The sequence below is a fragment of the Gossypium hirsutum genome, chromosome D07, assembly GCF_007990345.1.
Source record: "Gossypium hirsutum isolate 1008001.06 chromosome D07, Gossypium_hirsutum_v2.1, whole genome shotgun sequence".
Taxonomy (NCBI): Eukaryota; Viridiplantae; Streptophyta; class Magnoliopsida; order Malvales; family Malvaceae; genus Gossypium; species Gossypium hirsutum.
In genome coordinates this window covers 3,124,206-3,143,758 of record NC_053443.1, presented here as the reverse complement: position 1 = coordinate 3,143,758, position 19,553 = coordinate 3,124,206, and the positions used below count along the sequence as shown (strand labels likewise).

At 31.2% G+C, this 19,553-nt stretch overlaps 3 protein-coding genes across 25 annotated transcripts; all 3 read left to right on the top strand.

Annotated features, from left to right (window-relative positions):
- The first annotated feature begins 5,064 nt into the window (after window positions 1-5,064).
- LOC107953813 (uncharacterized) lies at window positions 5,065-8,354 on the top strand. 23 transcript variants are annotated; one of them, XR_005915902.1, is made up of 6 exons: window positions 5,065-5,158; window positions 5,362-5,545; window positions 6,568-6,679; window positions 6,782-6,872; window positions 7,791-7,934; window positions 8,022-8,354. XR_005915902.1 is itself a non-coding variant. In XM_041097066.1 (6 exons), the coding sequence occupies exons 2-5, from the start codon at window positions 5,401-5,403 to the stop codon at window positions 7,861-7,863; spliced, it is 375 nt and encodes a 124-aa protein (XP_040953000.1). In that variant the 5' UTR covers window positions 5,106-5,158; window positions 5,362-5,400; the 3' UTR covers window positions 7,864-7,934; window positions 8,022-8,354. The 23 variants fall into 23 exon arrangements, 3 of the variants coding, with proteins under 3 accessions (XP_040952999.1, XP_040953001.1, XP_040953000.1); XM_041097066.1 differs by having other exon boundaries at window positions 5,106-5,158; window positions 5,362-5,585; window positions 6,568-6,593; XR_005915895.1 differs by having other exon boundaries at window positions 5,067-5,158; window positions 5,362-6,679.
- A 2,175-nt stretch (window positions 8,355-10,529) lies between these two features.
- Window positions 10,530-14,054, top strand: LOC107953814 (cysteine-rich receptor-like protein kinase 19). Its single transcript, XM_016889231.2, has 7 exons — window positions 10,530-11,883; window positions 12,103-12,240; window positions 12,397-12,575; window positions 12,671-12,881; window positions 12,985-13,222; window positions 13,287-13,437; window positions 13,523-14,054. Exons 1-7 carry the CDS (start codon window positions 10,809-10,811, stop codon window positions 13,832-13,834), a joined length of 2,304 nt encoding a protein of 767 aa, XP_016744720.1. The 5' UTR covers window positions 10,530-10,808; the 3' UTR covers window positions 13,835-14,054.
- Window positions 14,055-17,249: 3,195 nt separating this feature from the next.
- LOC107953815 (class V chitinase CHIT5b) lies at window positions 17,250-19,134 on the top strand. The gene is made up of 2 exons (XM_016889232.2): window positions 17,250-18,482; window positions 18,925-19,134. Exons 1-2 carry the CDS (start codon window positions 17,372-17,374, stop codon window positions 18,951-18,953), a joined length of 1,140 nt encoding a protein of 379 aa, XP_016744721.1. The 5' UTR covers window positions 17,250-17,371; the 3' UTR covers window positions 18,954-19,134.
- The last annotated feature ends 419 nt before the right edge of the window (window positions 19,135-19,553 follow it).

Genomic DNA, 19,553 nt, shown 5'->3' with positions numbered 1-19,553 from the left:
CAATCATTTTGATATAAAGTCACAAGTTAGTTATCAAAATTAGTTGAAATGTTAATGTTAGTAAAATTAGATTAAAGAAGAGTAAACAAAATAAAATTAAAAGTTTTTAAAATAATATAAAATGTTCCCAAAATTATTGACATTTGCAATAACTTCAATTTTGTTTTTACTAAAGCAAGTATTACAAATTATCCAATTATTTATAGAACGGGAAGAGTTTTCATAAATAAGGTTCAAATTCTAAACCTAATGGGGAGAGACTTGAAACTCACTAAGTCTTGCCACTAAGATAATAACTTGTTGGAAAATGTTTATAATACATAGTTTTTAAAATCATTAACTTGTGTACCGTACTGATTGATTCAATCGAAAATTGATAGATTTAGTAATTCAATTTTATATATTAAATTAAAATATTAACGAATTGAAAAGAACCAAAAAGAACTAGAAAAGAATTGTGAAACGAATTAAAAAAAAAGAAGAAGAAGCGTCGTTCATTATTTTTTCCAAAATTTCAATTTATTAAACTAATTTTTTGACCCAAAGATTGAGTGATCTAAGAAAGGATATTTGAAAGGAAAAAAAGAGATAGACTGTGATCTTAATTCTTACTTGAAGATTTAGAGATAGGAATGTGCTAATATAAGGAGGAGATTGTGATGATTCATGACAGTTCACCTGAAGGGCAGAGAGCTGTAAGGATATTAGTATGATCGAAATAAGGGTTATCAATAAGGATTAAAGAGGGATCACAAGACTATATTCGTTCCCTTCTCCTACTCTTTCTATGCTTTTAAGGAGTTACCTGATCTGATCAATCGATTCCAAACTCCTTGCTATTAATTAAATTAACTTATGAGTACCTTTTAATATTTAAGTAAAAAAAAAAGAATTTGGTAATGACAATTAATATATATATAATGGATAAATAGATAGAAATATAGATATATTATCAAAAAAATGTTTGGTGTAATGGTAAAGCATTGCATTTCTAATCTTGAAGACAATATTATTGGGAAATACAATAGAACCCCAAACATGGACGGATATGTATCTATATGTTTTACTGAGTTGGCCCTTAACCAGGCCACCAACTAAAGTTTTATTTTGATATTTTTATACATTTTAATTTTAACTATTCACACTTTATTATTTCCATCAATTATATATCTATAATTACTATTTCAATGTCACCCGCAACTCAAAGTAAGATTAAAGTATAATTAGAGATTTGAAATTAATAATTTTATGCCTCTTACTAAATCTTGACTAATTAATGCATTATCTTTGTATTTCGTTATGTAAGAAATAAAATCTAAACCAAAATCTTTAAATTTCTGCTATCTAAGTTCTGATGTTATTATTATTTCAACTTTAATTAAATTCAAGATTAATTGGATTTCTTAAAAAGTAAATAAGGGTAAATTTGGATGGGTGGTGCGATGTAGTTTGGTGCATTTAACTTATTTTTGTATCGTTACTACTGTTTTTACACTAATCGTAGATAAACACACCACCCATCCAAACCCACCCTAAATCTAAAATTAAAAACCCAAGTTACTATTTTAATTGACAAGCTTCTAGAAGATTATAAATCGGTAGTAGTTGTCCTACACAACCGAATGCCATTAATTATTTTGAAAATTGAAATGCAATTTGTTTACATTTTTCTCTTTGTACTTTTATATAGTGTTTTTCAATCTGTATCAGCACGTGGAATGGAAAATTTTATCTGTCTTTAGGAAATTGAGTAGGACATGATATTCGGCTTATTGTTTGCCCCTCATTGAGTATATAGGAAATCACTACACCAAAACAAGCTTTTAGCGGCGTTTGGATAAAAAACGCCGCTAACGATCGATCATTAGCGGCGCATTGCGGAAAACGCCGCTGAAAATAAGCATTAGCGGCGTTTTTGAGAAAGCGCCACAAAAAACCTAAGCCCAACGACGTCGTTTCCCGAGCTTTCGGGGATTTAGCGACGTTTCTAAGAAAGCGCCGCAAAAAAACCTAAGCCCAACGACGCCGTTTTATGAGCTTTTGGGGATTTAGCGGCGTTTTTAAGAAAGCGCCGCTAATGCTCAGGGCTTTAGCGGCATTTTTGGAAAAGCGCTGCTAAAAATATTTTATCTTAATTGGTTTATTCATATTAAATAAAATTCAATTTATTTCTAATTGAATATTTAAAATCTTCAGAAAAAAATAATGACACGTAGAAATAATTTGAAATAAAACACATGGAAAAATTAAAATATTATTATTTAAAATAATTGTAAATGAGATAATAATAAATTTGTTTAGGGTTTTTGGTTTAGGGTATATGATTTATTTAAGATTTAAGGCCGGTTTAGGAGTTCATATTTTAAGGTTTAGGGAGTATGGGTTTAGGGATTATGGATTAGGGGTTAGGATTTAAGGTTTAGGGGTTTAGAGATTAAAAGTTAGGGATTCAGGGGTCGAGTTAGGGTTTTGGGTTTAGATTAATTATTTTTTAATTTATATTTTAAATATGTTCTTATATAATTGTAAAAGAGATAATAATAAATTTGTTTAGGGTTTTTAGTTTAGGGTATATGATTAATTTAAGATTTAAAACCGGTTTAGGAGTTCATATTTTAAGGTTTAGGGAGTATGGGTTTAGGGATTATGGATTAGGGGTTAGGATTTAAGGTTTAGGGATTAAAAGTTAGGGATTCAGGGGTCGAGTTAGGGTTTTGGGTTTAGATTAATTATTTTTTAATTTATATTTTAAATATGTTCTTATATAATTGTAAAAGAGATAATAATAAATTTGTTTAGGGTTTTTAGTTTAGGGTATATGATTAATTTAAGATTTAAAGCCGGTTTAAGAGTTCATATTTAAGGTTTAAGGAGTATGGATTTAGGGATTATGAATTAGGGATTATGGTTTAAGGATTGGGATTTAAGGTTTAGAGTTTAGGGGTTTAGGGATTAGATGTTAGGGGTTAAGAGTTAAGAATTTAAGGTTTAGGGATTCAGGGGTCGAGTTAAGGTTTTGAGTTTAGATTAATTTATATTTTAAATATGTTCTTATATAATTGTAAAATAGATAATAATAAATCCAATATATTGAAATTATGAGTATAGTTTAAATTATTTAAGAGATATATAATAGATAGATTTTATATGTATTGAATGGTTAATTTAGAGGGTTTAAGGTTAAGGTTTACTTGAGATTTGTTAAATGATAAAAATTTATACAATTAATTAATGCTTTTATATTTTAAAAAATGTAATCTAAACCATTTTGAGAGTACTTTTTATTTTATTTTATAAAAAATCAATTTATAAAAAATAAAATAAAAAAATTTTAGCATAGCAAAACGGTGTCATTTTGTTCAAAATGAAATAGCGGCGTTTTCTATAAAAACGCCGCAAAGAATAAATCAATTTATTAAAAAAATAAAAAAATTTAGAATAGCAAAACGGGGTCGTTTTGTTCAAAATGAAAAAATTTTGCGGCGTTTTATAAGAAGCGCCGCTAAAGGTAAGCAATAGCAGCGTTTTCCCGAAAAACGCTGCAAAGAATAAATCAATTTATAAAAAAAATAAAAAATTTTTAGAATAGCAAAACGGCGTGGTTTTGTTCAAAATGAAAAAATTTTGCGGCGTTTTATAAGAAGCGCCGCTAAAGGTAAGCAATAGCGGCATTTTCCCGAAAAACGCTGCAAAGAATAAATCAATTTATAAAAAAAATAAAAAATTTAGAATAGCAAAACGGCGTCGTTTTGTTCAAAATGAAAAATTTTACGGCGTTTTTTAAGAAGCGCCGCTAAAGGTAAGCAATAGCGGCGTTTTCCAGAAAAACGCCGCAAAGAATAAATCAATTTATAAAAAAAATAAAAAATTTTTAGAATAGCAAAACGGCGTCGTTTTGTTCAAAATGAAAAAATTTTGCGGCGTTTTTTAAGAAGCGCCGCTAAAGGTAAGCAATAGCGGCGTTTTCTATAAAAACGCCGCAAAGAATAAATTAATTTATAAAAAAATAAAAAAATTTAGAATAGCAAAACGGCGTCGTTTTGTTCAAAATGAAAAAAATTTACGGTGTTTTATAAGAAGCGCCGCTAAAAGTAAGCAATAGCGGCGTTTTCCAGAAAAATGCCGCAAAGAATAAATCAATTTATAAAAAAATAAAAAAATTTTAGAATAGCAAAACGGCGTCGTTTTGCTCAAAATGAAAAAATTTTGCGGCGTTTTTTAAGAAGCGCCGCTAAAGATAAGCAATAGCGGCGTTTTCTATAAAAATGCCGCAAAGAATAAATCAGTTTATAAAAAAATAAAAAAAATTTAGAATAGCAAAACGGCGTCGTTTTGTTCAAAATGAAAAAATTTTGCGGCATTTTATAAGAAGCGCCGCTAAAGGTAAGCAATAGCAGCGTTTTCGCAAAGAATAAATTAATTTATAAAAAAATAAAAAAATTTTTAGAATAGCAAAATGGCGTCGCTTTGTTCAAAATGATAAAATTTTGAGGCGTTTTATAAGAAGCGCCGCTAAAGGTAAGCAATAGCGGCGCTTTCCAGAAAAACGCCGCAAAGAATAAATCAATTTATAAAAAAATAAAAAAAATTTAGAATAGCAAAACGGCGTCGTTTTGTTCAAAATGAAAAAATTTTGCGGCGTTTTTTAACAAGCGCCGCTAAAGAATAAATTATTATAAAAAAAATTTTAGAATAGCAAAACAACGTCGTTTTGTTCAAAATAAAAAAAATTTGCGGTGTTTTATAAGAAGCGTCGCTAAAGGTAAGCAATAGCGGTGTTTTCCAGAAAAACGCCGTAAAGAATAAATCAATTTATAAAAAAATAAAAAAAATTTAGAATAGAAAAACGGCGTCGTTTTGTTCAAAATGAAAAAATTTTGCGACATTTTTTAAGAAGCGCCGCTAAAGGTAAGCAATAGCGGCGTTTTTATAACGCCGCAAAGAATAAATCAATTTATAAAAAAATAAAAAAAATTTAAAATAGCAAAACCGGGTCGTTTTGTTCAAAATGAAAAAAATTTTGCGGAATTTTATAAATAAGCAATAATAGCGTTTTTTCTTAAAACGCCACAAAATTCAGGCGCTGATTTTTCCCAAATTTCCCCCCTAAAACCCATAACTTTGCAAACAAAATGAAAAAAAGAAGAGGAAAATGGAGGTACCAAAGACGATTCAGCACAAAAACTCTCCAATCTACTTACGAGTTCTACCGTTTGTTTCCCTGGAAAATATATGAGACTTAATATTTTTATTTTGTTAGTTTATTTGTGTGTGTATTTCATCTTGTTGTGTTCATTACTCAGATCCCTATTGCTTTTATTTCTGTTCCATTTTTCCTCTTTTTTTTCTCTTATATTTTAGCTAGAAATCGACGATGCCAGAAGAAGCTAGAAATCGACGATGCAAGTTACTGCTGTTCTCATTGCTGCTGGTAACAAGTTATTGCTTAAAATTCATGGTAACAAATCTACTTCAAAGGAAGTTATTCATATTCCTTCGTATAGAAGCGAAGTTATTTACGGTGGAACTTGGTTCTCCAGCTCTCGTAAGTTTGTTCCCAGTTTTGTATTTGCCATCTATACCAGGTTTACCTCTCTTGCTTCTCTTCGTCTTCATCTCTCTTTCATTTATTCTACCAAAAACGCCTCTTACTTGTCATTTTTTTTCTCACATATCGTGCAAGACTCATTTTTATTATGAGTTTGAAAAGTAACATAAGTTTGAAAAGTTTGAAAAGTATAACTATTTTACGTTCTCTCTGGGCCAAGAGAAGGATTCAACTCGAACCCAACAATTTGTTGCATTTTTGGATACACTTCATCTTTCAATTTCATCAGTTACCAAATTTTATTTCTCAACGGTATGTAAAAAGGCTTTCTTCTCTTTTTTGTTTTGTTTCATGGATGAGTTTTTTCCCCCCTCTATTCATTTCAACCGAATTAGCGTCCACTCCACCAATTTCTAAATCCGTAACAGTAACAAAGAAAATACCACCAATACGCTGAAACTGCTACATCCTCTGCCTTTGTTGTATTTTGTTTGTGTGTATGTAAATAGCATGAAGTTGGGGCTCTGTTGGTTTCTTAGTTCACTTTATCTGATTTCTCTCTATATGTCTCCAATTTTCGAGATCTGTGGATTTTTTTTCTACATGGTTTCACGGCATTTTTCTGTTGTTGCTGGGTTTTTTTTATTCAACCATTAAGAAAAACTTTGACAGATTTTGGGTGAATGTAATCGTTGAGAAGAAGAAAAAATGAACCAGCGCTGTTTCTTTTATTATCATATAGGAAAAGCTTTGATGAGGGATTAGAGATAAGAGGGGATAAGAGGGGATGAGAAATCTTGGCCGGCCAACCATTTACTAAATGAAAAACTATTTCTTTTTTGATGCTAAAATAAAGTAACATATTTATTTTCATTTGTAAATTTCCGTTGCACTTCCTCTATACGAACTTGGAGAATTGTAAGTTCTAACTTTCTTTAGTTCTTTGTAGGGGCTGTACGTGATTGTCTTTACAAGTCGCCTTTGAAATTATAACAACAATTGGTTTATGAATTTGGCAGATACATTAAAAGTTGTGCATTAAGTGGTGAGATCCCCTCAACATTTGCTAAACTTAAAGAACTGCGAACTGTGTAAGAAAGACTCCCTAATGTTTATATAGGAGATTTCAAGGTATCTCTTTTGAAGGTCCAATACCATCCAGTTTAGGAAATCTAACAGTACATTAGAGTTCAGCTTGTATAATTTGTTTGGATTCTTTCTGTCTTGAAGCAGATATTACTAAATCTAAGCAGCTTTTGGATAAGCTTGTTGTGGTGAAGTATAATGGAGCTTTGGGAAAGAATATGGGTTTCGGTGGTCCCGAGTAAGCAATTATCTAACTTCTGGAAGTTTGATACTTATTTTTTTTCCAAGAAAATAGAAGCATTTCTTGATGATTCCATAGTTATATATTAAAGACTTGCCTCTACATAAATGAATATAGTTTCTGTGACATACATATATTTATATATGCTTTTTATATATGCCTCTACATTCATATATTTATATATGCTTTTTATATTGTATTGTGCCAAATAAAGAGAATAAAAGTTTTAATTACTGATAGATTCTGCTGCTTTTTTATGTACTTTTTATTAAATCACTGTTTAATCAAATGTATAATTATAAAATTATTAAATTTTACTATAAATAATTATCCTTATATAATTAATCATTTTAGTAAATTCTCCAACTATCAAAACAGATCACTCCAACATCCCAAGTCAAAATTTTGTTAAGGGTAGGAGTTGAGAGAGGTAGATACTTTGATGAATATTTTCTTTTACATGATAATTATATACTTCTTTAAGTTTGTTTTGGACGTTGGGACAATGTCAGTTGATGCCGAAATTTGATAGTGCTGCAAATTGAAGTGTTTAAGTGCTGCAAATTGAAGTATTTAGTTGCTGGAAATTGAGATGTTTTATCGCTGTAATTGAGGTGTATAAATGTTGTTAATTGATATGTTTAAGTGCTGCAAATTGAAGTATTTAGTTGCTGAAAATTGAGATGTTTTATCGCTGTAATTGAGGTGTATAAATGTTAATTGATATGTTTAAGTACTGCAAATTGAAGTGTTTAAGTGCTGCAAATTGAAGTGTTTAGTTGCTGCAAATTGAGATGTTTTATCGCTATAAATTGAAGTGTTAAAGTGCTACTTTCCATTGTCACCTCCCCCATTTCTTTATGCATCAATAATTATACTAATGAAATCAAGTACTACAATTATATATTATTACAGATGGGGGTTGGAGAATACGATCAAAGGGAAAACATCAAATATAGTGATTCCCAGCCAAGCAGTGGCTTCTTAGACACCCAACATTTTGCACAACCAAACATGACCACAACTTTTAAACCTACATGTTGAGGTTGCCACACACAAGTAAGTCCTTTCCTTTTTTTAGTTTATGTGCTATGTGATGATTGTGTTTTAAAATTTAACTTGTTTTAGTTCCTTACATTCTTATAGGATTCACACTCAATGAGCAAGAAACATCTCAGCAACTCATTGGGATTGAGCAGTCAAAATTCAGAATCAAGTGACACACAAGAGCTAGATTTGGAGCTTGGACTGTCACTGTAATCAGTAATTTTTTTTTGCTACTTTAAATGCATGCTCATGGAACTACATTTTATGCTTTCCTAGAATTGTAAGTTCAAATAAGGTGTTGATCTGCAATTTATAGATTCAACTTGAGCAAGTTGATATGAACTAGTTTCAATTTTTTTTAGGAATGTTATGTAATCAAAGGCAATTTGACTTGCTGCATGAGATATAGTGAAAAACATTTATCTTCTTGTTCATGAATTTCCATTTTAACACGTCTTCAAATTAAATTATACATTTCTTAATTGGTGGAATCTCACTTTTGCTGTTGCTGCAATCTTTAACCAAAGAATGATGTATGTACTGATAACAGTTCTAAAGGATTTGTTTAAGCAAGTAAAGGGATTGGCGTTTTTATAATAATTCAAGATAGGAATGGAGCAAATCTAAAGAATGGAGTGGCGTTTTTAGAGAAAGCGTTGCTAAAGGTCTTGTTTTTTAAGCGCCGCTAAAGGTCTTGGTCTTTAGCGGCGTAGGGGGAAAAGCGCCGCTAAAGATCTTGGTCTTTAGCGACGTTTGTGGGAAAAGCGCTGCTAAAGTTAGCGACGATGTCGTCAGCGGCGTTTTTTTTGGCGCTTAATAAAGCACCGCAAATACTTTTAGAGGCGCTAAAAAGCGCCGCTAAAAGCTTGTTTTGGTGTAGTGATTGTTTGTTTAGGACTCCAAAAGATTTATCAAATTTTAAGTTAATATGTGATCAATTATAATTTGCCCCTCTCAAGTTGTTAGGATGCTGATTTTGTCTTTTGAAAACCATAAAAATATAAGTTAATATAAGGGTGAAGTTGCACTTTAACTCTTATAAAAGCATATAATTTAATCTCGTCCCTCCTCAAAAAAATTTCTAGCTTCGCCCTGTACATGGGCCTTTACTTTTTACTAGTGTTGAAATATTTGAAGTTGCTACAATCTGCTAAGGAAAATGGCCATTTCCTCTACCACTGTAACAAAACAATAACTTGTCTTATTTAGAAGATTGACGATTTATATATTGAACTAAATCTTTGGGTTGTGCTAATGTCATGGAATGATTCAAACCCATCAATGAAGATTAATTCATTTGAAAATACATATTTGGATCAAAATTAGAAGATTTATTTGCCAATAGTTCATTTTACTTTGGTCATTAATATTATATTGTATTTAGCTATTTAGCTGTTGTTTATAAGGGATTGTGATTGTAAAATCTTTGTATAATTGGTTTTACAAGCTAAGTTCTTAGGAGATACTGTAAAGAGATCTAGTCTTTAAAGTACAAGAGTGAGAATTATTATTTGGGGTGTGTTAGAACTAAGATTATCGGATGTATTTGTTTCAAAGATAGTGAGTTCATCTTAAACAACTTTGTTATCCCCTCTATTCGTTGTGTTTGTTGCTGTTGTTATAAAAGTGCTCACTTCTACTCATATTTTGTTTCTTGTAAATGTAATTATCCCATGTGAACAATTAATTTTAATAAATTTATTAAACTGTTATCAATTAATATACGCAAAAGAAAGAAAAATCAAACCATCACTTCACGTTAAAAGAAAAAGACAACAAAGACATTGGTAATTACAATTAAAATGAGCCCACCTTTTGTGGAACATGAAAAAGAGATAAATCTTTAATAATGTATGGGTTTTTTTTGTCAAAATAATATAAAAATATTACTTAAGAAAATGATATAAATGGTAGATTATTTATGAAAATAAAATGATTTTTATAATATTTTTGAAGCGATATTATTTTAAATTTTTCTAAATCATCGATTAATTATTTCGTTAAAAAATAATATATTTTATTAACCTTAATTAAATGAAAAAAAACCAATTTTTAGCCTTAAAAATAAGATTTCTCTCTTTCTGCCGTCTCCCACCCCATTCATGTTCTTCAAAAAAGTTTCCAATACAAAAGCAATATTCGTCACAAAACATCTCTCTTCTCTTTCATTAGTTTAATCAAAACTAGCTTTTATTTTATTTTATATATTTAATCAAAGAATATCATTTTGGTTGAATAAAATGTAGGGTGGTATTATCTGACACATTAATGATACTTAAAATTATTATAAAATATCATATTTTCGTAAATTTTTATAATTAAATTGTTTTTATATTATTTTGATAAAAAAATCCCTCAGTTTTCGTAATTAAATTACTTCTTGACTTGTTGCCATCCTCTCCAAGTGGCTTTCATCCCGTGCTGTCCAAGATGGACTTTTATGAATTAATGGTGGCGATCCATTGGTGATACTAGATATATTCTCATACGAAAACTCATTACTTAATTCAACTCAGCTGAAATCCACAGACACCATAAATTCATAAAAATCCTGTCTTACGCTCTTCTTCCTCGTAATTTCATCACGTTTAATACTAAAAATATTCCTTCCTGCCAATAGTTTAATATTGCTGGAAGCACACTTTTTTGTAGACCTCAGGAAAGTATTAAACGTGATGAAATTACGAGGAAGAAGAGCGTAAGACTGTTATGAATTTATGGTGTTAAAAAATCTGAGGTAAAATTAAAAATCTGAGGAATTTTATGTCTTGGCATGAGCGGGTACAGCATTACATTTGTCTGTTTTCTTTTATGTATTCATTTCCAACCAAATTCTACATTTAATTATCAACTCTCGAAGAAATCATCACCCTGAAAGTTTCCTCCATGGTTATGGTACCCAAGTTTATCATACTTCTCTATATTTTTCTCTCTTTAGGACTCAATCCATCACGAGCACAAACCTGGATTCAAGCTGGTTACTGGTATTCCGGCACTGACTTCCCCATTGCCGATATAAATTCAGCTCTTTTCACTCACCTTATTTGCGCTTTTGCTAACATCAATGCCTCATCCTATCAGCTCTCCGTTTCTTCTTCCGATGACCAATACTTCTCTACTTTCACAAACACAGTCAAACAAAAAAACCCATCAGTCACCACGCTTTTATCCATTGGAGGAGGAAGTGCAAACCATTCAGTCATAGTTTCAATGGTAAACAATTCGTCCCATAGGAAATCCTTCATTGATTCCTCAATAAAAACAGCTAGGCTTTACGGCTTCCAAGGCCTAGACTTTAGCTGGGCTTCAGCCAACACAAGCTCCGATATGAGCAATATGGCTGCTCTCTTCCAAGAATGGCGTGCTGCAATAGATTCAGAAACGGGTCAGTCTAAGTTGATATTAACGGCTGCAGTTCCAACCTCTAAATATTCAGAGTCGTCTACTTATCTAATAGACTCATTGAGGACGAACTTGAACTGGTTACACGTTAGTGCCTTCAATATATACATGCCAACACGGGACAACTTTACGAGAGCTCATGCAGCACTATATGACCCAACCAGTAATTTCAATGCAGATTTCGGTATAGAATCATGGATTACTGGAGGACTACCAGCGAATAAGTTGGTTTTGGGTTTGCCTTTTTATGGCTACGCGTGGACACTAGTCAACCCCAGGGATAACACGATTGGCGCACCAGCATCAGGGCCGGCTATATCAAAAACTGGGGAGATGGCATACAAGGATATAAGGAATTATATTCAAAGTTATGGAGCCAATTCAGTGTATAATGATACTTTTGTAGTGAATTACTGCACCGTAGGAACCACCTGGATTGGTTTCGATGATGTTGAGGTTGTCAAAGTCAAAGTTTCCTTTGCCAAGGAAAGGAAGCTGCTGGGCTACTTTGTGTGGCAAGTTCCCAATGACGACAACTGGTTGCTTTCGCAAACTGCAGGTATGCTTACAAGAGTTTTCGTGATACTTTTATCAAAATACAATGAAGAAGAAGCTCACCAAGCCAGCTTGAGAAGGACCAAAAAAAAAAAAAAAGGGATTAGTTAACTAAGAAAAACTATAATCTAAAGAGGCCATAGAAATAAACATCATGAAATTAATGAAAAAAGAATCTTTCTGGCAAGCTTTCATTATTTATTTATTTTTAAATCTGTATCAGTTGATGTCAATGGTGAGAATGGTACAGAGAAAAAAGGGCGGTTGTCGTTGATTATTATATTGGTTCCAGTCACTGGGGTCTTGATTTTGATCGGGGCATTGACGTACTACATTCGAAGGACAAAGAATAAGAAGCAAGGTATTTATTTCGAGCTATCTCACTTAACTGCATCATTCACTATTCCCTCTACATTATTTAGCAGTAAATCTCTAAACTTCGATCCTGTTGAATTATGTAAATAGAGTTCCGAGTACAAAGCAGTTTATTCATGAATGTTTTTTGGTTGGTTAACAGATAGCGAGTACAAAGCTAAAAATTCCAAGTCCAAAGCAAATCTTATGACAGAAGCTGGAGATTTCAACAGCAATGCTCCTAATCTGATGGTTTATAGATTCTCTGATATTGAGGTGGCCACTAATAGGTTTTCATTTGAAAATAAGCTTGGGGAAGGTGGATATGGTCCTGTTTACAAGGTAAAGCTAAGCTATTCTAGCTATTTGATGTAAATTTTGGAAATTACATTGCACTTTTCCAAGGAACTGTAAATAATTAAATTCCCATTTGCCAGGGTGTCTTATCAGATGGACGGGAAATAGCAGTAAAGAAACTTTCGAAAACATCTACACAAGGATTTGAAGAGTTTAAGAATGAGGTCATGCTAACAGCAAAACTGCAGCATGTAAACCTTGTTAGAGTTTTGGGATTCTGCATTGAGAGAGAAGAACATATGCTGGTCTATGAGTTTATGCCAAATAAGAGTTTGGATCACTACCTTTATGGTAATTTATAGTTAATCTATAAGCAATTGAATTACTGGTTGAACAATAACTGGTTAAATCTTATCTTAGTTTTCATTTATGATGAATGTTTCATTGTCTACAGATCCAATAAAACGGTACATGTTGGATTGGGAAAAACGTGCTGAAATTATTGAAGGAGTTACTCAAGGGCTTCTATATCTTCAAGAATACTCGAGATTGAAAATTATTCATAGAGATTTAAAAGCTAGCAACATTTTACTAGATGAAGAAATGAAGCCCAAGATATCAGATTTCGGAATGGCTAGAATTTTCTCTAAAGATGAAGTTGAAGCCAACACACACCGCATTGTCGGCACTTAGTAAGTTAATTCTGAGAATACGAAAACTGAGTGTGGACATTGATACTTTGTTTTGCTTTTGCAGTGGTTATGTTCCTCCTGAATATGTTAAAAAGGGTTTATACTCCATCAAATCAGATGTATATAGTTTCGGGGTCCTACTTCTTCAGATCATAAGTGGACGAAAGACCGCATGTTTATATGGATTACATGAAAATTTGAGTCTTCTTGAATTCGTAAGTCTCAACATGATCTCTATACCCTTTTTCAATATCATTAAGTTGTGACGATAATTGAATATAATGTTTGAATAAAACTCAGGCATATGGACTATGGATACAAGAGAAAGGCATGGAATTCATGGATCCCACACTGGATGACACAAATTCATCATGCACGTTATTGAGATGCATGCAAATAGCTTTGTTATGTGTGCAGGAAAATGCCAATGACAGGCCTACCATGCTGGAAGTGTCGTCGATGCTTAGAAATGAAACCACACCGATGGCCAACCCGAAAAGACCTGCTTTCTCAGAAAGAACCAATGAAAATGATGAACTAAAGAGATTGAATTTGAAACCTGAAATATGTTCAATCGATGATGCGCCCATATCAGAAGTGGTTGGTCGATGACTTTGTTGGCTAAGAAAATTTGTTCTCATCAAATACTATTTCAACTTTACTCTAATAATTATAAATGAAGGGTGCAATTAATGAAAAGTTATATTTTTAGTTATTGAACTTTTCATAATAATTTAAATCCCTTAAATACGAATAATTTATATCAGTTTTTTTACAGAGAATTATAACTATATATTTAAGAGATGTTACTTGAATAAGTTTATCTTACTTTAATAGTTATGTCTATTTATGAAATATTAGTAGAATAATTATGTCTATTTTAAATATGTGTTATATATGAGAATTTTTATAAATAATAATGAGATTTCATTTGGAAAATATATCAAAAAAGATTTAGAAGTTTTTTTCTATTTGTCCTCAATATCCTACTATTCTTAGATTGTTCTATATTGTGCGCAGTGCTTTGTGAATTATTTTCGTCAGTGTAAAAGGGAAATAATCATCAGGCTTTCATTGTATCCTCAAGGCTCATTTGCTTGAAATTCATTTGCACATTAGGTATAAGTGGGGAAAATAAAACCTTATAAATAGTGGCTTTATACATGCTTTGAAACATTGTTCTATTGTCTTGTTTTTCTATTCGAGTTGTTTTTCATATTTCATTAGTAAATTTGAGATTTTCCACACCAAACTTCCACACTAACAAAAAAACAGAGTTTTGATTGTTGACTTTCGTTGAAAATTTTGTGTTATGAAAGTTGCCAAATTGCAATTTGCTATGAAAAATGTTTTATGGAATTATACGAATTGCGAAAATCATTGGATGGGTGTTTTTATACCATTCTAGAAATGTTTCATGGATTTTACTTACCTTACTCCAAAGGTTTAAAATTTGTTTTTAAATTGCTTTTAAATGAATTTTAATATTGGTAAAGTTAGAATTTAGAGATCACTATTAAGCCGTGAAAAGCTTAGTATTAGGGTTTTTAATTTCGTGCGCAAATTATAAATGACTCATAAGTTCATGATCAAGCAGCATCACCAAGACATTACTTCATATAATCTTGATAGGTTTGGTTCCATTTACTCATTGGCTATTCAAATGAGACTTGTTGAATAATTTTAATGTTATTTTTACTTTTATAAGCACGTTTAAAAATTATATTTTAATGTATAATAATTGAATAACTAATCCAGCAAATTACTCCAACATCTATTGTAGCACTCTGAATTCAACCGAATTTTCAGATTAAGTTTGAATTGTTACACCACTCATCCTCCCGACATCGCCTATGCACAAACACCTTCCCTAACGCATCGGTCAACTTAGGACAATCGTTAGTCAGTGCTTGACCATTGACTGTCACTTTATTCATTGACTTTAATTGATCTTATTTGACTTGATTCGTTCTCTTAAGTCAGTTCGATCCAAGGGCAAAGTCAAAAATTATTTAGGGGGTCCAAAATTAAATTACAATTTTTACGATAGAAAAAATGTAATTTCATTATTTTAATAGTCTATATCTTTATAACTTTTAAAGTATTAAATCAAAATTTTATAATTTTTAAGGAGCCAAATTGTAATTTTATCTTTACTAATTTAAAATTTTAAAAAGCCTAAATAGAAAATTTTTCATTTTAAGAGGGTCGGGCCTAACTACACCCCCTACTGATCCTCTTTAACTCATGTAATTACCAAACTTTTTCTAATAGCAATCCTAAAGTAATCTAATCAAAAGAAAATTAATAGAGTCCACGAATGATCTCACTTCATTTGTTTTATGATAGTTTCCTTCTTATTATTATATCTGGAAACAGTTATAAGATTTACCAATAAACCATTTGAAGATTTTTAACATTTAATATTTTAAATTTGTAATATTAAATATATTTTATAATTATTTTAATATTTTATTTAATATAAAAAATTTCAACAAAAAGGTATTGAATGAGATATTTAGGTAGATAACTATTTATCACATAAATTATCATTTAAAAAATGAGATATTTAAATTACTATAATAAGATTAAAATTAAAATTAAACAATCTTTTAAAAATTAATATTTACTTTTATGAAATAACATAATTATATTCAATACTCGTATTTACTAATTTACCAAACAATTTTCTAATATAAATTCAACACTTATAAAATTTAACACTAGCAATTTCCTTTATTCTCTTTAAAAAATAGCTATATCCAGAGGTGGGTCCTCATTATGGCATCGGAGGGTCTTGGTTCCTCCAAATATTTGAAAATTTTCGTTATACCTTTAAAATTTTTTGAAAATTTTAAATAGATCCTCAAAAGTTTTAAAAATTATTATTAAACCTTTGAAATTTTTTAAAAATTTTTAATTAGATTCTGTAATTTCTTTTTTAAAAATTTTCATAAAATATCTAATGTCACATGTGTTACATATGATTTTACGTATTTAATATTTAATATTTTTTAAATATTATCTTTTTATTTGTAGTATTTCTTTGAATAAATGCTTTTCACGAGGTTGAAAAATCAAAGGGGTAAGCCGTACAACATATATTAAAAGGTTGAAAATTATATGTAACTGCATTGAAGAAGAGATGTTGAATTCATGCATTAAATAAGAGATTTTGATGAGAGGCAAGTTGTTGGTATGTGGCCGCCTTCTTTGGTTATGCTTTACCTAAATAAGAGTGCGATGCCCACTTGTCTTTTCATTCATGTCCAGCCCACCACAAAACTCCATTATATAAACCTCCAAACACACCATTATTGCTTATAAAATATGTATATTTGTGTGTTTTGACTTTTTTTTAATATATTTCAGTAATTAATTTTTCACATTTCACAGATTCATTAATAGGGTGAATGCTAGTTGTGAATTTTAAAACTTAATTACTGATTAAAATAAGAAAAACATTTATCATTATCTTACTTAACTCTCGTGATTAATACACTATTTTTTAACCTTCATTAAGCATACCCAATTTCTTTTCTAAAACAAAATCTGAATTTAATTGCTCGGCTCTTCTAGAGAGTTGACTTTCACCCAACCCACCATTTATAGAAAAGTCCCTACACTTATTATCCCAACTTTTAACCCCTAATCAACCTCTTTGTATATCAAAAATTTTGAATATTATAAAAAAGTATTTAAGACATTTGTAATAGTATTTGAAATTTAAATTATATTTTAATTTTTTAGTTTTTAATTTAAAAAAATTATAATATATTAAATATATTATTATTAGTTAGAGAGATTTAGATTGTATCTTTAATAAAATTTATAAATGAAGTTATTCCATTGATTAAAAATCGTTTCATTTAAAAATATGATTAATGCATTTTTATATAAAATTTAAATATTTTATTAAAAAATATATCTATATATTTTTTTAATTCGGTTATATGTACTTCATACTTTCTGTATGTTACTCTTATAGATGAAAAATTATCATAAAGAGTAAAAAGTAAAACATATAAAATCCATAAACAAAAAACTTAATCAAATTATCTTCTGACGGGCTATTGGCTACCCACTGATTGCAATATATATGATTGGAGAATCTTGATAACAATCATACGACACCTTCCTCTTGCAAATATGGCAGGAGGCTCTATCACATATTTTCAGCCCCTTGCCGTTCTCATTCTTTCCTTAACCATACCTATATCTACAAGAGTTGTAATGGCGTCGCCACCGGCTGTCAAAGCAGCTTATTGGCCTTCATGGACGACGTTCCCGCCATCAGCCATAGATACAACCTTGTTTACTCATATTTACTACGCTTTTCTCATGCCAACTGACACCTACAAATTCGAAATCTCAACTTCAACAGCTCTAGAGCTTTCCAATTTTACCACCACCCTCCGCCGCAAGAATCCTCCGGTAAAAACCCTTTACTCCATCGGCGGCGGAGGTACTGATTCTCATCTCTTTGCTCGCATGGTTTCAAATGAAAAGTCACGTCAAACCTTTATAAATTCAGCTATAGAGACTGCCCGAGGACTTGGTTTCGATGGGATGGATTTGGATTGGGAATTCCCTGAAAACCCAACAGATATGAAAAACTTGGGCGTTTTGTTTATGGACTGGCGACGAGCTATCAACTACGAGGCTAGAAAAACCCACCGTGCTCCGCTACTTCTCACTGCGGCGGTTTACTTCTCGGTCGACTTTTTCTTGGATGAAGTGTATAGAAAATTCCCAGTATGGTCGATTAATCAAAACTTGGATTGGATAAACGCAATGTGTTACGATTACCATGGAAGCTGGGACACATCAGCGACGGGGGCCCATGCAGCACTTTATGACCCAAACAGCAACATAAGCACTAGTTATGGGCTTAGGTCATGGATCAAAGCCGGTCTGTTTAGGAGGAAGCTGGTAATGGGTTTGCCACTTTATGGGAAGACATGGGTGCTAAAGGATCCGAAATCGAATGAGATCGGGTCAGCTGCGGTTAGTGTGGGTCCAGGAGATGTTGGGGTGCTTACGAATGTGGAGATTGAGGAGTTCAACAAGAAGAATGGAGCCAAAATAGAACATGACATGGAAACTGTTTCCACGTATTCATATGCGGGTTCAGTATGGATTGGGTACGATGATTCTGTATCAGCAACCTTGAAGGTTGGGTTCGCCCAGGCACTTGGGATTCGTGGCTATTTCTTTTGGGCTATTGGCTACGATAGCGAGTGGAAAATCTCTAGATACGGTAACACTAACATTTTATTTTTCTCTACTTAATTTGTCTAAAAGAATTAGAGAGTTTGATTAAGCGATTTAGTTACATTCAATTTAATAGGATTGAGACCATAGCTACCTACACATTAGGCATGTATATAATAACAAATAATTACCATTAAATTTAATTATTATTTGACTTTTTATGCATTGTCATTCATAAGGGTCTTTGGATTCACATATGAATATATTAATAATTTATTTCGCTTAAATACAATAGGACGATAAATTTAACTATTTATATTTAATTTTAGAGATTTTTAATAAAATACTTTACATGTGGTTGAATGTTAGTGTATAAATTCATATTTGACCGGTGTATTAAATGCAAATTTAATAGGATAATTGGGTTCAAGCTTAAACCTACAACATGATTTAGTTAAGATTCAGTCTATGCTTTGATGTTTTTGCAGCTTCAAGAGCGTGGGTTGTTGGTGAATGAGCAATATGGGGCAAGTAGTAGTAGTAGTAGTAGTGCCAAGTAGACTGTAGGCAGAGAGATCTATAAATGGCGATTGGAAGATTGATTTTAAGTTATGCTGATTCAATGTCAAACCTGATCTCTTTTTATTTGTACCTTTCAAAATGGAAATAATAAATCACTAGCCAACAAGCTTGCAATCTTCGCATTTCTTGTACGAAACATCATAGCTCAATATGATTTTCACTTATGTTAAAATTAATTAAAATGCTTTCAAATGAGACTTTATTGGACTTTGTATAGACCGACGCGTCACACGGTAACTACATAAGAAATATTGAATCTTGTTAAACTTAAGTAGATTAAATTACTCAACAATTAATACATTGTTGCATCTTCCAAATCCTTCCCTTTATGAACCGTGCTTTTTAGTATATGGCTCCATTAGCTTTGAAATTGGCTTCAACTTAAACATTCCAATCTTCTTCAATAGATCTTTAAAATATTTTTGTTGGTCAAGAAGATTCCTTTTTAAATACAATCAACCTCTAGACCAAGAAAATAATTGATTTGTCCAAATTCGTTCATCTAAAAGTCAATTCATAATTTCTCCTTTGGATA

Bases quoted from the DNA above. Each gene is read 5' to 3' on its own strand.
- LOC107953813 (XM_041097065.1), top strand. From the start codon at position 5,401: ATGCAAGTTACTGCTGTTCTCATTGCTGCTGGTAACAAGTTATTGCTT. The intron at 5,586-6,567 runs GTTTACCTCTCT...TGAATTTGGCAG, and splicing joins GTATTTGCCATCTATACCAG to ATACATTAAAAGTTGTGCAT. The intron at 6,594-6,781 runs GTGAGATCCCCT...GTCTTGAAGCAG, and splicing joins TAAAAGTTGTGCATTAAGTG to ATATTACTAAATCTAAGCAG.
- LOC107953814 (XM_016889231.2), top strand. From the start codon at position 10,809: ATGGTTATGGTACCCAAGTTTATCATACTTCTCTATATTTTTCTCTCT. The intron at 13,223-13,286 runs GTAAGTTAATTC...TTGCTTTTGCAG, and splicing joins CACCGCATTGTCGGCACTTA to TGGTTATGTTCCTCCTGAAT. The intron at 13,438-13,522 runs GTAAGTCTCAAC...AATAAAACTCAG, and splicing joins ATTTGAGTCTTCTTGAATTC to GCATATGGACTATGGATACA.
- LOC107953815 (XM_016889232.2), top strand. From the start codon at position 17,372: ATGGCAGGAGGCTCTATCACATATTTTCAGCCCCTTGCCGTTCTCATT. The intron at 18,483-18,924 runs GTAACACTAACA...ATGTTTTTGCAG, and splicing joins GTGGAAAATCTCTAGATACG to CTTCAAGAGCGTGGGTTGTT.